Source organism: Schistocerca serialis, chromosome 4 (genome assembly GCF_023864345.2).
Source record: "Schistocerca serialis cubense isolate TAMUIC-IGC-003099 chromosome 4, iqSchSeri2.2, whole genome shotgun sequence".
In the NCBI taxonomy this organism is placed as follows: domain Eukaryota; kingdom Metazoa; phylum Arthropoda; class Insecta; order Orthoptera; family Acrididae; genus Schistocerca; species Schistocerca serialis.
The window spans coordinates 838,190,058-838,202,815 of record NC_064641.1 but is presented as its reverse complement, the minus strand read 5'-3'; the positions used below and the strand labels follow the sequence as shown (position 1 = coordinate 838,202,815).

Here is a 12,758-nt window from a genome sequence, read left to right as displayed (position 1 = left end):
TCTAATGATCAAAATTGCGCGCACGGAATGTCACACCAGTTGTGTGACTTTATTGCAGAGTTTCTAACAACCAGAACACAGCTTGTTAATCTCAAAGGAGAGTAATCTTCTGACGTAAACGTTGCTTCGGGCGTTCCCCGAGGAAGTGTTATAGGACTTTTATTTTTCGTGACATATTTTAATGCACTACGGATAACGTCGGAAATTCCAAAAGTGATTTACGCACACAGTTCTGTTATACACAGGCAGATGGCAACGCTGGATAACTCTAGCTACATGCAGAAAGACATGCAGAGATCTACACTTGGAGCGGGGACTGGCAGTTGCACATCATCAAAAACAAACAAAAAGTGTTGTGCATAAATAGACAGAAATACTCGTTATTGTATGATTACCGATTGCAGAACAATCATTGAAAGCAGTCACGTACATTAACATCCGGTAGTACGCAATTTAAAATGGAACGAACACATACAACTAACCGCAGGTGCGGCAGATGCCATTCTGAGATTCGTTAGAAGACTTCTCACAAATTACAGCTGCAAAAAGGTAGCGCACAGGATCCTTTACTGCCAGTACTTGAACATTGCTCGTCGATCTGGGATCCGTCCCAGGTACGATTGATAGAGAAAATACAAAATTCACAAAGAGCAGCTCGTTTCATTACAGGTTCATTTAGTAAGCGCGAAACGAAACGGAGATGACTTAATTACCCCAAAGCAGCCAACAGTTGCAACAAAAAGTATTTTTATTCAATTTTTGACAATAGTTCAGACTGATGTAGACCCGTCTTCTTCAGAGATACATGTAATCTGAAGACAATGCAACAGCAATAACTACAAACCCGGAAACATACATGTCAAAACTATCCGTCGTACAGATACTAAATCCCCACAAAGGGTGGAAATATCACGTATATCATAAAACATTACCAAAAGAATAAAAGTAGTTCTTACAAAAATTTCACATTGGACAAACGCCAAATAATGAAACGAGCTGACATTTGTCCGATGAATATGTGCTGTAAGCATATATCATTATATACATTATTAGGTATGCTGGCCCCTATTATCAGGGCTTTTCAGTCAAGAACAGTTAAAATCTAGAAATAAAAGCAATCAAATAATATGTTACATCATGTTATGAGCTGAACACCGATTGACAGGAAACGGAGAGCGTGAACACCAGAAAAAGGAGGCAGGCGGCACGTGCGCCGGTATCAAAGTACACTTGCGACATAAACGATCAGTGAGTGAATATGCATTGGTGGGTTGGGGGGAGGGGGGGGGGGGGGGGGACGAAGTGAGAGAACATTGAGAAATAAAAAATGTTAAAGGACGCTATTGTAAAGTATCCTAATTTACATTAAAACCCTTACAAGACCACAAGTTCATTAACGTACAAACACTAATAAAGTTAATGCGTGAACACGTTGTGACAAATGTACGTAACGATGAAATAGTTTGCCTGGTTCATAGTATAGTGAAAAACATGCAGTAACGAGAGTGGGTAAAATCAATCTCTTCAAAAAAATATGAAACGAGGGAAATGAACTTAGTGTGTTTCTAGTCTCTGTATGACACGTAATTTTGACCTGTATGTTTCCAGGTTTTGTAGTTATTGGTCTTACATTGTCTTCACGTTACATGTATTTCTGAAGAAGACGGGTTTACATCCGTTCAAATAATTGGTCAAAGGTTGATTAAAACCACCTTTTATTGCAACTGGTTGGCTGTTTTGCATTCTTTTACTGATCTCTGACCATTGCTGAATCGCAGCCATGCACAAAATATTGAAGTAACGGAGATGCTCAGCCAGCTTCATTCGCATCCGCTAAAAGAGAGGCATTGTTCTTCACGGTATGGGTTACCGTTAAAAATACCGAGAACGTACGTTCCTGATACAGTCAACCAATATACTGGTTTCTCCTGCGTATGTCGCGCGAAAAGACCATGAAGGTGAGATTCGATCTCACAGGGAGGATGGCCAAACACCCTTCTTCCCAACGACCATTCACGAGTGGAACAGTAAAACGGGGTAGCTGCAGCGTTACGCAAAGTATCTTCCGCCACCACCCCTCCTCCCTCCTATAAGATGCCTTGCAGGGTACAGATGTGCATATGTAGAAGCGATATAGGGAACTATCTAACTCATAGCATCACCTCGCTCGGTCGAGAAATTCGGGAGCGTGTAAATTATTTCTGTAAGAAGTAGGTTACAGTTCCTTCTTATGATCTGTCTTTGAGTAAAGCTCGCTTGACTGAAATCTTTGTCAACCGAAATAATCGGCCACACAGAAAGATGTCTCAACAAAACATCTTTCCGGTGGATACTAAAAAACTAAGCGTGCCATGTCTAATACGAATTTTGTGTTTAAGGGACTCAGTGATAAATTTAGAGAAAGTGGCACATACCTATAGATGCAATCGTTCTTCCCGTTCCAGGGATCGAAACAAGAAAGGAGACGTACCATGGGAGACCGCTTCGGCTGTATGATATATCTTCATTTGTGATCCAACTATTTTCGCGGCTTTAGAACCACATCTTCAGGGATACATCCATGTATAAACAAAAATAAAACAAATAAAGATCCTATTTCGGTTACAATATCGTTGAAAAATACACAACGCTATATGGGAAAAATGAAGTATTCACATTTATTTCATAATTTATTTCAAACATAACCAGTAGATGACCCAACATACTTTGTCCTGTTGTGATAAAAGTGTTGAGTCGTCAGGAGGTCGATAGTTCAGTTTAAAATATAGCAGTATGTATGGAACTTCAACCTGTTACAGGAAATCTAGAATAAGAACGAAATGCACGTTTCTCACCACGGTACATTCACAACTGTTATTCTTTGTCAATGATAATAAAATGGTAAACCACGTGGATGTAGAAGATAAAACAAATGATGTGTGAGGGTGGAGAAAGCTGCGTTCAAGCTGGGAAGGTAAGAAAAAAATCTCTTAAAACAGAGCTTATATGATTGCACGCTAGATGACGAAGGTCAAGTTTAGATCATACGCTGCTTACAAAATAGACTATCTAAATAAAAGAAAGACTGGGGAAAGCCAGAATGCAAGGAAGAACATCCAGATCCAGGTAACCTAGAATAAGGATAAAGCGATAAACGAGATGGACTGTAAAATTGCAAAACAAATTATGTGTAGGTGATAAAATGCACCTTCAACTACTAATGTAAAAGAAATCTCATAAATCGGAGCGTACGTAACTGTACGACAGGGAATGAAGGACTTGTCTAAATAAAATGTTGCTTACGGAGCAGACCATCATCTAGATAAAAGATGGACTCGAGAAAGGAAAACTTAAGATCTTATATGGACATTCCAAAGCCATAACACCTTGGTGAACAAGATGAAGTCTTCAGTGATCAACGGTTCAGCTCCGTTCGTCTAGGTGGTCACTTCAGACTTCATGTTGTCCGAACGATGTTATGCCTTTGGTTCAAAAAAATGATTCAAATGGTTCTGAGCACCATGGGACTTAACTTCTAAGGTCATCAGTCCCCTAGAACTTAGAACTTCTTAAACATAACTAACCTAAGGACATGACACACATCCAAGCCCGAGGCAGGATTCGAACCTGCGACTGTAGTGCCTAGAACCGCTCGGCCACACCGGCCGGCTATGCCTTTGGTATTCCCATATAAGATTTTAAGTTTTTCTTTCTCCGTTCCTCCTTTGATGTAGATGATGGTCTGTATTTTAAGCAGCATTTTATCTGAACTTGACCTACGTTCTCTAGCGTAAAATCATACAAGCTCTGCTTTATAAGATTTATTTTACCTTGCTAGTGTGAACGTAGCTTTCTCCATCTACGCACACACACACACACACACACACACACACACACACACACATATATATATATATATATATATATATATATATACATAGGGTGATTCAAAAAGAATACCACAACTTTAGGAATTTAAAACTCTGCAACGACAAAAGGCAGAGCTAAGCACTATCTGTCGGCGAATTAAGGGAGCTATAAAGTTTCATTTAGTTGTACATTTGTTCGCTTGAGGCGCTATTGACTAGGCGTCAACGTCAGTTGATGCTAAGATGGCGACCGCTCAACAGAAAGCTTTTTGTGTTATTGAGTACGGCAGAAGTGAATCGACGACAGTTGTTCAGCGTGCATTTCGAACGAAGTATGGTGTTAAACCTGCTGATAGGTGGTGTATTAAACGTTGATATAAACAGTTTACAGAGAATGGGTGTTTGTGCAAAGGGAAAAGTTCTGGACGGCCGAGAACGAGTGATGAAAATGTAGCACGCATCCAGCAAGCATTTGTTCGCAGCCCAGGAAAATCGACTCGCAGAGCTAGCAGAGAGCTGCAAATTCCACAATCAACTGTATGGAGAGTCCTACGAAAAAGGTTAGTTATGAAACCTTATCGTCTGAAATTGGTTCAAGCACTGTCTGCAGCTGATAAGATTAAAAGAATCGATTTCTGTGATTTTATCCTTGCTCAAATGGAAACAGATGAATCTTTCGTTTCAAAGATTGTGTTTAGTGATGAAGCAACTTTCCACACTAACGGGAAAGTCAACCGTCACAATGTCTGTATATGGGGCACTGAGAATCCGCGGGAAACAACTCAGTATGAACGTGACTCGCCTAAGGTGAACGTTTTCTGTGCCATTTCAGCCAATAAAGTTTTTGGTCCCTTTTTCTTCGAGGGTGCTACTGTAACTGGACTACAGTATCTGGAGATGTTAGAGAATTGGCTGTTCCCTCAGCTCGAACAAGAAGCACAATAATTCATATTTCAGCAGGATGGAGCGCCACCACATTGGCACTTATCTGTCCGCAACTACCTGAACGTCAACTACCCGAGGCGATGGATCGGCCGCCAGGCAGCCCGTGACAGAGCACTTCATCACTGGCCTCCAAGAGGCCCTGATCTTACCCCCTGCGATTTTTTCTTATGGGGGTATGTTAAGGATATGGTGTTTCGGCCACCTCTCCCTGCCACCATTGAGGATTTGAAACGAGAAATAACAGCAGCTATCCAAACTGTTACGCCTGATATGCTACAGAGAGTGTAGAACGAGTTGGAGTATCGGGCTGATATTGCTCGAGTGTCTGGAGGGGGCCATATTGAACATCTCTGAACTTGTTTTTGAGTGAAAAAGAAACCTTTTTAAATACTCTTTGTAATGATGTATAACAGAAGGGTATATTATGTTTCTTTTATTAAATACACATTTTTAAAGTTGTGGTATTCTTTTTGAATCACCCTGTATATACAGGGTGAGTCACCTAACGTTACCGCTGGATATATTTCGTAAACCACATCAAATACTGACGAACCGATTCCACATACCGAACGTGAGGAGAGGGGCTAGTGTAATTATTTAATACAAACCATACAAAATTACACGGAAGTATGTTTTTTAACACAAACCTACGTTTTTTTTAAATGGAATCACGTTAGTTTTGTTAGCACATCTGAACATATAAACAAATACGTAATCAGAGCCGTTTGTTGCATTGTAAAATGTTAATTACATCCGGAGATATTGTAACCTTAAGTTGACGCTTGAAACATTGTCCTCACCTCATTGCAGGGGCCCAAACAGCTGCAACATACATCGCGTTTCTACAGAATGATCTGCCAACGTTGCTCGAAAATGTCCCACTGGAAACGTGTCGACGTATGTCGTATCAGCATGATAGTGCACTTGCACATTCCGCAATTAACACTAGGATGACCCTTGACAGGATGTTCGACGGGCGTTTCATAGGACGTGGAGGACGCATAAATTGGCCAGCCCGTTCTCCTGATCTTACACCTCTGGACTTCTTTCCGTGGGGTACGTTAGAGGAGAATGTGTAGCGTGATGTGCCTACAACCCCAGAGGATATGAAACAACGTATTGTGGCATCCTGCGGCGACATTACACCAGATGTACTGCGGCGTGTACGACATTCATTACGCCAGAGATTGCAATTGTGTGCAGCAAATGATGGCCACCACATTGAACATCTATTGGCCTGACATGTCGGGACACACTCTATTCCACTCCGTAATTGAAAACGGAAACCACGTGTGTACGTGTACCTCACCCCTCATGGTAATGTACATGCGCGTCAGTGAAAAAGACCAATAAAAAGGCGTTAGCATGTGGACGTAATGTGCTGTGCCAGTCTCTTCTGTACCTAACGTCCATCACCGTTCGCTTTGGATCCCTACGTAATTCTGTGCTCTCCGATACACACGATCGAACAGCGGAGGAGTGGTACTCAAGCGTCAACTTTAGGTTACAATATCTCCGGATGTAATTAACATTTTACAATGCAACAAACGGCACTGATTACGTATTTGTTTATATGTTCAGATGTGCTAACAAAACTAACGGGGTCCCATTTAAAAAAACGTAGGTTTGTGTTAAAAAACATACTTCCGTGCATTTTTGTATGGTTTGTATTAACCAATTACACTAGCCCCTCTCCCCACGTTCGGTCTGTGGAATCGATTCGTTAGTACTTGATGTGGTTTACGAAATATATCCAGCGGTAATGTTAGGTGACTCACCCTGTATACATATATGGTTTACCATTTTATTCTTATTCTTGATTTCCCGATCCCATGCATTCTTTTATATTTTAAAATGCACTATTTGACCTCTTGACTGTTGAACATTTTTATCACTGAAACTTTCTGGCAGATTAAAAATGTGTGCCGGACAAAGGCTCGAACTCGGGACCTTTGCCTTGCACGGGCAAGTGCTCCACTGACTGAGCTACCAAAGCACGACTCACGACCCCTCCTCACAGCTTCAGTTCTCGCAGTACCTCGCTTCCTACCTTCCAAACCTTCAGCCACAGCCTGGGGGATGTTTCCAGAATGAAATTTTTACTCTGCAGTGGATGGCCCCAGGCTGTGGCTAAGCCATGTCTCCGCAAATATCGTTTCTTCCAAGAGTGCTATTCTGCAAGGATCGCAGAAGAGCTTCTGTGAAATTTTGAAGGTAGGAGACGAGAGAAGAATTGAAGCTCTGAGGAGAGGTCGTGGGTCGTGCGTGGGTAGCTCAGTCGGTAGAGCAATTGCCCATGAATGGCAAAGATCCCGAGTTCGAGTCTCGGTATGGCACACAGTTTTAATCTGCCAGAAAGTTTCATATCAGCGCACACTCCGCTGCAGAGTGAAAATTTCATTCTGGATTTTTATCACTGTTTTACATTGAATGTTGGGTCATTTACTGGTTATCGTTTGAAGTAAACGATGAAATAAATGTGAATACATAATTTTTCGTATATATCTTTGTGTACAGTTCAACGATGTTTTAACCAGAACATAATCTTTAATTACAGTCATATGTGGCTCTGTCCCTGCGAAACTAGTTGGATGATAAATAATGATTTATAGGAACAGGTGAAGCGGTCTTTTTCATCATGGTACAGTTATAAAACTTGGGGTGCCGACAATACAAAATTGGTTGCAGGAAAGGGGACAAATAATTTTGTGGTTAGATACCAATCGGTGTACGCTTCTATGTGATAGCCGGCCGGTGTGGCCGAGCGGTTCTAGGTGCGTCAGTCTGGAATCGCGTGACCGCTTCGGTCGCCGGTTCGAATCCTGCTTCGGGCATGGATGTGTGTGATGTCCTTAGGTTAGTTAGGTTTAAGTAGTTCTAAGTTCTAGGGCACTGATGACCTCAGATGTTAAGTCCCATAGTGCTCAGAGCCATTAGAACCATCTATGTGATATTTGTGGTACAGTCTTATACCTAAGCCAAGAACTGCTATCGGGTAGCCGGACGCAATCGTGTCTTTCCATTGATGTACCAAACAGCTCAAAGTCGAGAGCGCTGACCTTGAAACTGGGGACACTGGGAGGACGGGGGAGAGATATGTCTGCTATATAGGATACGAGGAGGCGTGTGCTTTGCGCACGAGACCACTGGAGGAAGTAGGCGTGTAAACAAGGCCCGCGAGCGTATTGGCTGCGGCTCCAGCTTATCGGCTGGGCTCCAGAGAGGCATGACCGCATCTAAACACGGGGGCAGTGCTCGTCGGGACGGCAGTTCCGCGTGCGGCTTGGACGAGCCCTGTCGTCTTCTGGCGCTGAGCGGCGGGCAGCGGGCAGCCATGTGGAAGAACGGCAGCTTCCTGGCGCACGCGGGCTCCAAGGGCGAGCGCGCGCCCTTGTTGCCGAGGTACGAGTACATCGAATCTGCAGCGCCCTCCGTCCGACAACCTAATGGGTGAGCCATCCTCAGCAGTACAGATTCTCACTTCCCAGCCGATTAAATATCACTTTCATCTGGAATAAAATATTCTCGGGTTTCTAGTCGCGTCAGTTCGCAATTGTTGGCGAGGTTCCGAAAGACAAATATTCTCGTACCATCTGGTGCAGGAAATGGATATGTTATGGTCTTCAGTCCAGAGACTGGATTGATGCAGCTCTCCATGCTATTCTATCCTGTGCAAGATTCTTCATCTCTGAGGAACTATTGCAACATACATCCTCCTGAATCTGCTGAGTGTATTCATCTCTTGGTCTCCCTCTACGATTTTTACCCTCCACGCTTCCCTCCAATACTAAATTGGTGGTCCCTTGATACCTCAGAACGTGTCCTGCCAACCGGTCCCTTCTTCTAGTCAAGCTGTGCAAATTCCTCTTCTCCCCAATTCTATTCAGTACCTCCTCATTCGTTACGTGATATAGCCATGTAATCTTCAGCGTTCTTCTGTAGCACCATATTTCTAAAACTTCTATTCTCGTTTTGTCTAAACTATTTATCGTCCATGTTTCACATCCGTGCATGGCTACACTCCATACAAATACTTTCAGAAATGACTTCCTGACACTTAAATCTATACTCGTTGTTAACAAATTTCTCTTCAGAAACGCTTTCCTTGCCGTAGACAGTCTACATTTTGTATCCTATCTACTTCGACCTTCATCAGTTATTTTGCTCCCCAAATAGCACAACTCATCTAATCTAATTCCCTCAGCATCACCTGATTTAATTAGGCTACATTCCATTATCCTCGTTTTGCTTTTGTTGATGTTCAGCTTCTATCCTCCTTTCAAGGCACTGTCCATTCCGTTCAACGGCTCTTCCAGGTCCTTTGCTGTCTCTGACAGAATTGCAATGGCATTGACAAACCTTAAAGTTTTCATTGCTTCTCCATGGATTTTAATTCCTATTCCAAATTTTTCTTTTGTCTCCTTTACTGCTTGCTGAATATACAGATTGAATAACAAATGGTTCAAATGGCTCTGAGCACTATGGGACTTAACATCTGTGGTCATCAGTCCCCTAGAACATAGAACTACTTAAACCTAACTAACCTAAGGACATCACACACATCCATGCCCGAGGCAGGATTCGAACCTGCGACCGTAGCGGTCACGCGGTTCCAGACTGAAGCGCCTAGAACCGCACGGCCACATCGGCCGGCAGATTGAATAACATCAGCGATAGGCTACAACCCCGTCTCACTCCCTTCCCAACCACTTCTTCCCAATCATGCCCCTCCACTCTTATAACTGCCATCTGGTTTCTGTACAAATTGTAAATAGCCTTTCCTTCCCTATATTTTACCCCTGCCACCTTCAGAACTTGAGAGCACTCCAGTCAACTCGTCAAAAGTTTTCTCTAAGTCTACATATGCTAGAAACGCGGGTTTGCCTGTTCTTAAACTACCTTCTAAGATAAGTCGTAGGGTCAGTACTGCCTCGCGTGTTCCAACATCTCTATGGAATCCAAACTGATCTTTCCCTAGGTCGGCTTCTACCGGTTTTTCCATTGGTATGTAAAGAATTCATGTTAGTTAGAAATGGATACGTGGGATCCGAAACCTCGCGAGGACACTGCGAATTGACGCGGAAAGTACTGACAGGATTTTATTGCATTGAAACACTACGAAAGTCTTCATTTTCATATCATATTCATCTGCTCGGATCGTCCTTTTTCGGTAAGTCCCACCATGAATACAGTTCCACGCCGTCACATAGTAAACAAAGTACGTACATCAGCAATATCGGAACAGTATGAGGAATTCCCGGCGAACAGAACCGAATGTTTTTAGTGGCGAAGTATCATCAGAAGCGCAGATAGCGAGTGTCGTACCTCCTCAGGGAAGTGTTCACGATGTGTATAAAAGAGCTGGCGCATAAAATTTGTAGGGAGACTGTTCGCATAGTATGTAGTTCTGTATATGTAAAAGGAGGTGGCACCGCTAGAAATTTGCAGCGAACTAGAGGAAGACTTGTAAATGATCACCATCTGGTGCAAAGATTGGCAGCTGACTAGCAACGTAAAATAAATGTAATGTAATGCTCACAAATAAGCAAAAATCTTCTATATACGTAAAGTGTTTGTAATTCATACAAATCTACAGCTTCATTTCGATCTTGACAAAATTTTGCACACTTTACCTATTGATCAGTTGCCGTTATTACATATGAAGTATAGCCTAGAAGAAATTGTAGTTTGTGTTTCAGATATACTATTATTATGAAAATCCACAGTTCCCTTCAAACGCTGAGGAAGGTCGTGGACAAAGCACTAACAAAAATCAATAGATCGCGGACCGATCAAAAGAGTGAACAGAAGCCGAGAGTTGCCGAATACGGAGCGATTTGAAGTAGAATGACCACATAACATAAAACCGCATGTAAGGCGGTTGCCAGACTGAGATTCATCGGGAAAATCCTTAGGAAATGCGGTCCATCTACAACGGAGGTAGCTTACAAAACCCTCGTTCGACCAATACTTGAATATTACTTGTCAGTCTGGAATCGTACCAGATAGGATTGATAGAGAAAATGCAAAATACACAAAAGGCGTTTAAGCTACAGGTTCTTTACTCAAATGGCAGGCGCTGCAAGAGGCGTTCTCCATCATGGTGTGGTTTACTGTTACATTTCCGAGAGCGTACATTCCGAGAAGTCAACCAGCATATTACTTTCCCTTACATATTTCACCCGAAAATACCATGTAGGTAAAATCAGAGATTCTGTTTCACATGGAAGCGTACCAGTAACCGTTCCTCCAGATATCCAATCGCGACATGAACATGACAAACGGTGAGGGACGGTGGTACACAAACCAACCTTCCTGCACACCGTAAGATGGCTTGCGGAGTACAGATGTGTATATAAAAAGGACTTCACAGATCTACCCGTGGGGATGGGTAGATGTCAAACTCACGTCAATAGGAGGAATACCAAGAAAGTGTTGTTACCCACGAGAGGGGGTGCTTACGAAGCACGACCTTTTTTTGTATTCTAGCTTTGCACCCGCTGCTTCGGCCGCGTAGACTGTACGATCTGCACGGATTTTTTCTTTAATTTTATTTTTATGTTCACAAATTTCAACACCTTCTAAACTTTTCACGCTAATTAAGCCCAGAGAAGCATGGTATTTTCAGAGTATACTTCTGGCCAAATGGCGATTATGGTAGCTGGAGTCCAAGGTTTTTGTTAAACATGCCTTTTACGTTCTTGTGGTGATATTTCCACAGAAACTTTCATCCCCTTACACATACTTTTTAGTGCTAACCGAGACATGAAATACTAATTTTCATAGGTTTACCTTTTTTAAAAAATTTAAGTTATAACGAAATATTTTCTAAAAAAATTTTTATCCTCTATTTCACCTCTTGGGGTTGAATTTCTAAAAGCAATGAAACATGCATTTTTTCTCTCCAGCCGAGAAGCCAAATTCAAATTTTCATAGATTTAGCTTTAAAAATGCTCTCCTAATGAAATATTTCGTAAAACATTGCATGCATGCATGTCCGAGGTAACATTGCATCGTAATTCGGAATAACATAAGCACTATAATATCGTATTTATCCGCAGATAACGGGCTAGCGACTTTCAAGTAAAATTTCTCGAATGTACAGGAACATACATAATGGATGTAAGAGTACAGACTGTAGGCACATGGTTGACGACATAATGGAAATTTGGGTCTTACCGCGAGCGGTTACTTTACCATTTGGCCATCCGTGGATACAAAGATAGCCAAATTGTAAAGCTACAGCTCGCGATAAGAGGAAAATCTGGGTTCGACTCCCGGTCCGACATAAATTTTCATTGTCGTCATTCCAATCTACAGCTGACGGTTGTCCATATTCGCAACTGCCAATACATTTTGAGTGAGTGAGCGAGCGAGCGATCGAGTGAGAGAGTGACACTAGTTCATAAATTTTAAGCTGTTAAGAATGGTCGAAAGATAATATTAAAAGCACGTCCTTCCTCTTCGATTTACAGCATCGTAAGATTGTTCCTTAAGTAACGTGCGTACTGTGGAGGGGGCAGGAAACCTCATAGTAGTTTCGTGGAAGTGAGATGAGCGGAGGAACTGACGCTCAAGTTCTTACAAAATAAAACTCAGAACCGTTTATCACTAAAGTGTACCAATGCTATTTTCTCTGCCTCGTGATGACTGGGTGTTGTGTGATGTCCTTAGGTTAGTTAGGTTTAAGTAGTTCTAAGTTCTAGGGTACTGATGACCATAGATGTTAAGTCCCATAGTGCTCAGAGCCATTTGAACCATATGTACCAATGCTACCACTTCTTACTACTTCCTAAAATTAACTGCAGTGGAAGTGTAGTAGGTACGAGATTCGTACATAATTATTTGCTGTCAGACAGATTCAGATTCATGCGAATACTACCTACAGTAGAGTGCACTCTTAACTCCATCGACAAAATTGCAAGTGATAAAAAAATATTTTGTGTTCTTTTTCTGTAAAGGTTC

General features: G+C 42.1%; 1 protein-coding gene across 3 annotated transcripts in view; it reads left to right on the top strand.

Moving 5' to 3' along the window:
- Positions 1-12,758, top strand: part of LOC126473465 (facilitated trehalose transporter Tret1-like) — an 85,994-nt gene that overhangs the window by 18,718 nt on the left and 54,518 nt on the right. Inside the window, exon 1 of one of the 3 annotated variants that reach the window (XM_050100535.1) lies at positions 8,069-8,195. The exons of 1 other annotated variant lie outside the window; for it this stretch is intronic. In XM_050100535.1, coding sequence (XP_049956492.1) covers positions 8,128-8,195 — 68 coding nt within the window. In that variant the 5' untranslated portion in view covers positions 8,069-8,127. Of the gene's footprint in view, positions 1-8,068; positions 8,244-12,758 lie in introns of those variants that run through there. One more of the 3 variants, XM_050100534.1, reaches the window with a different exon arrangement.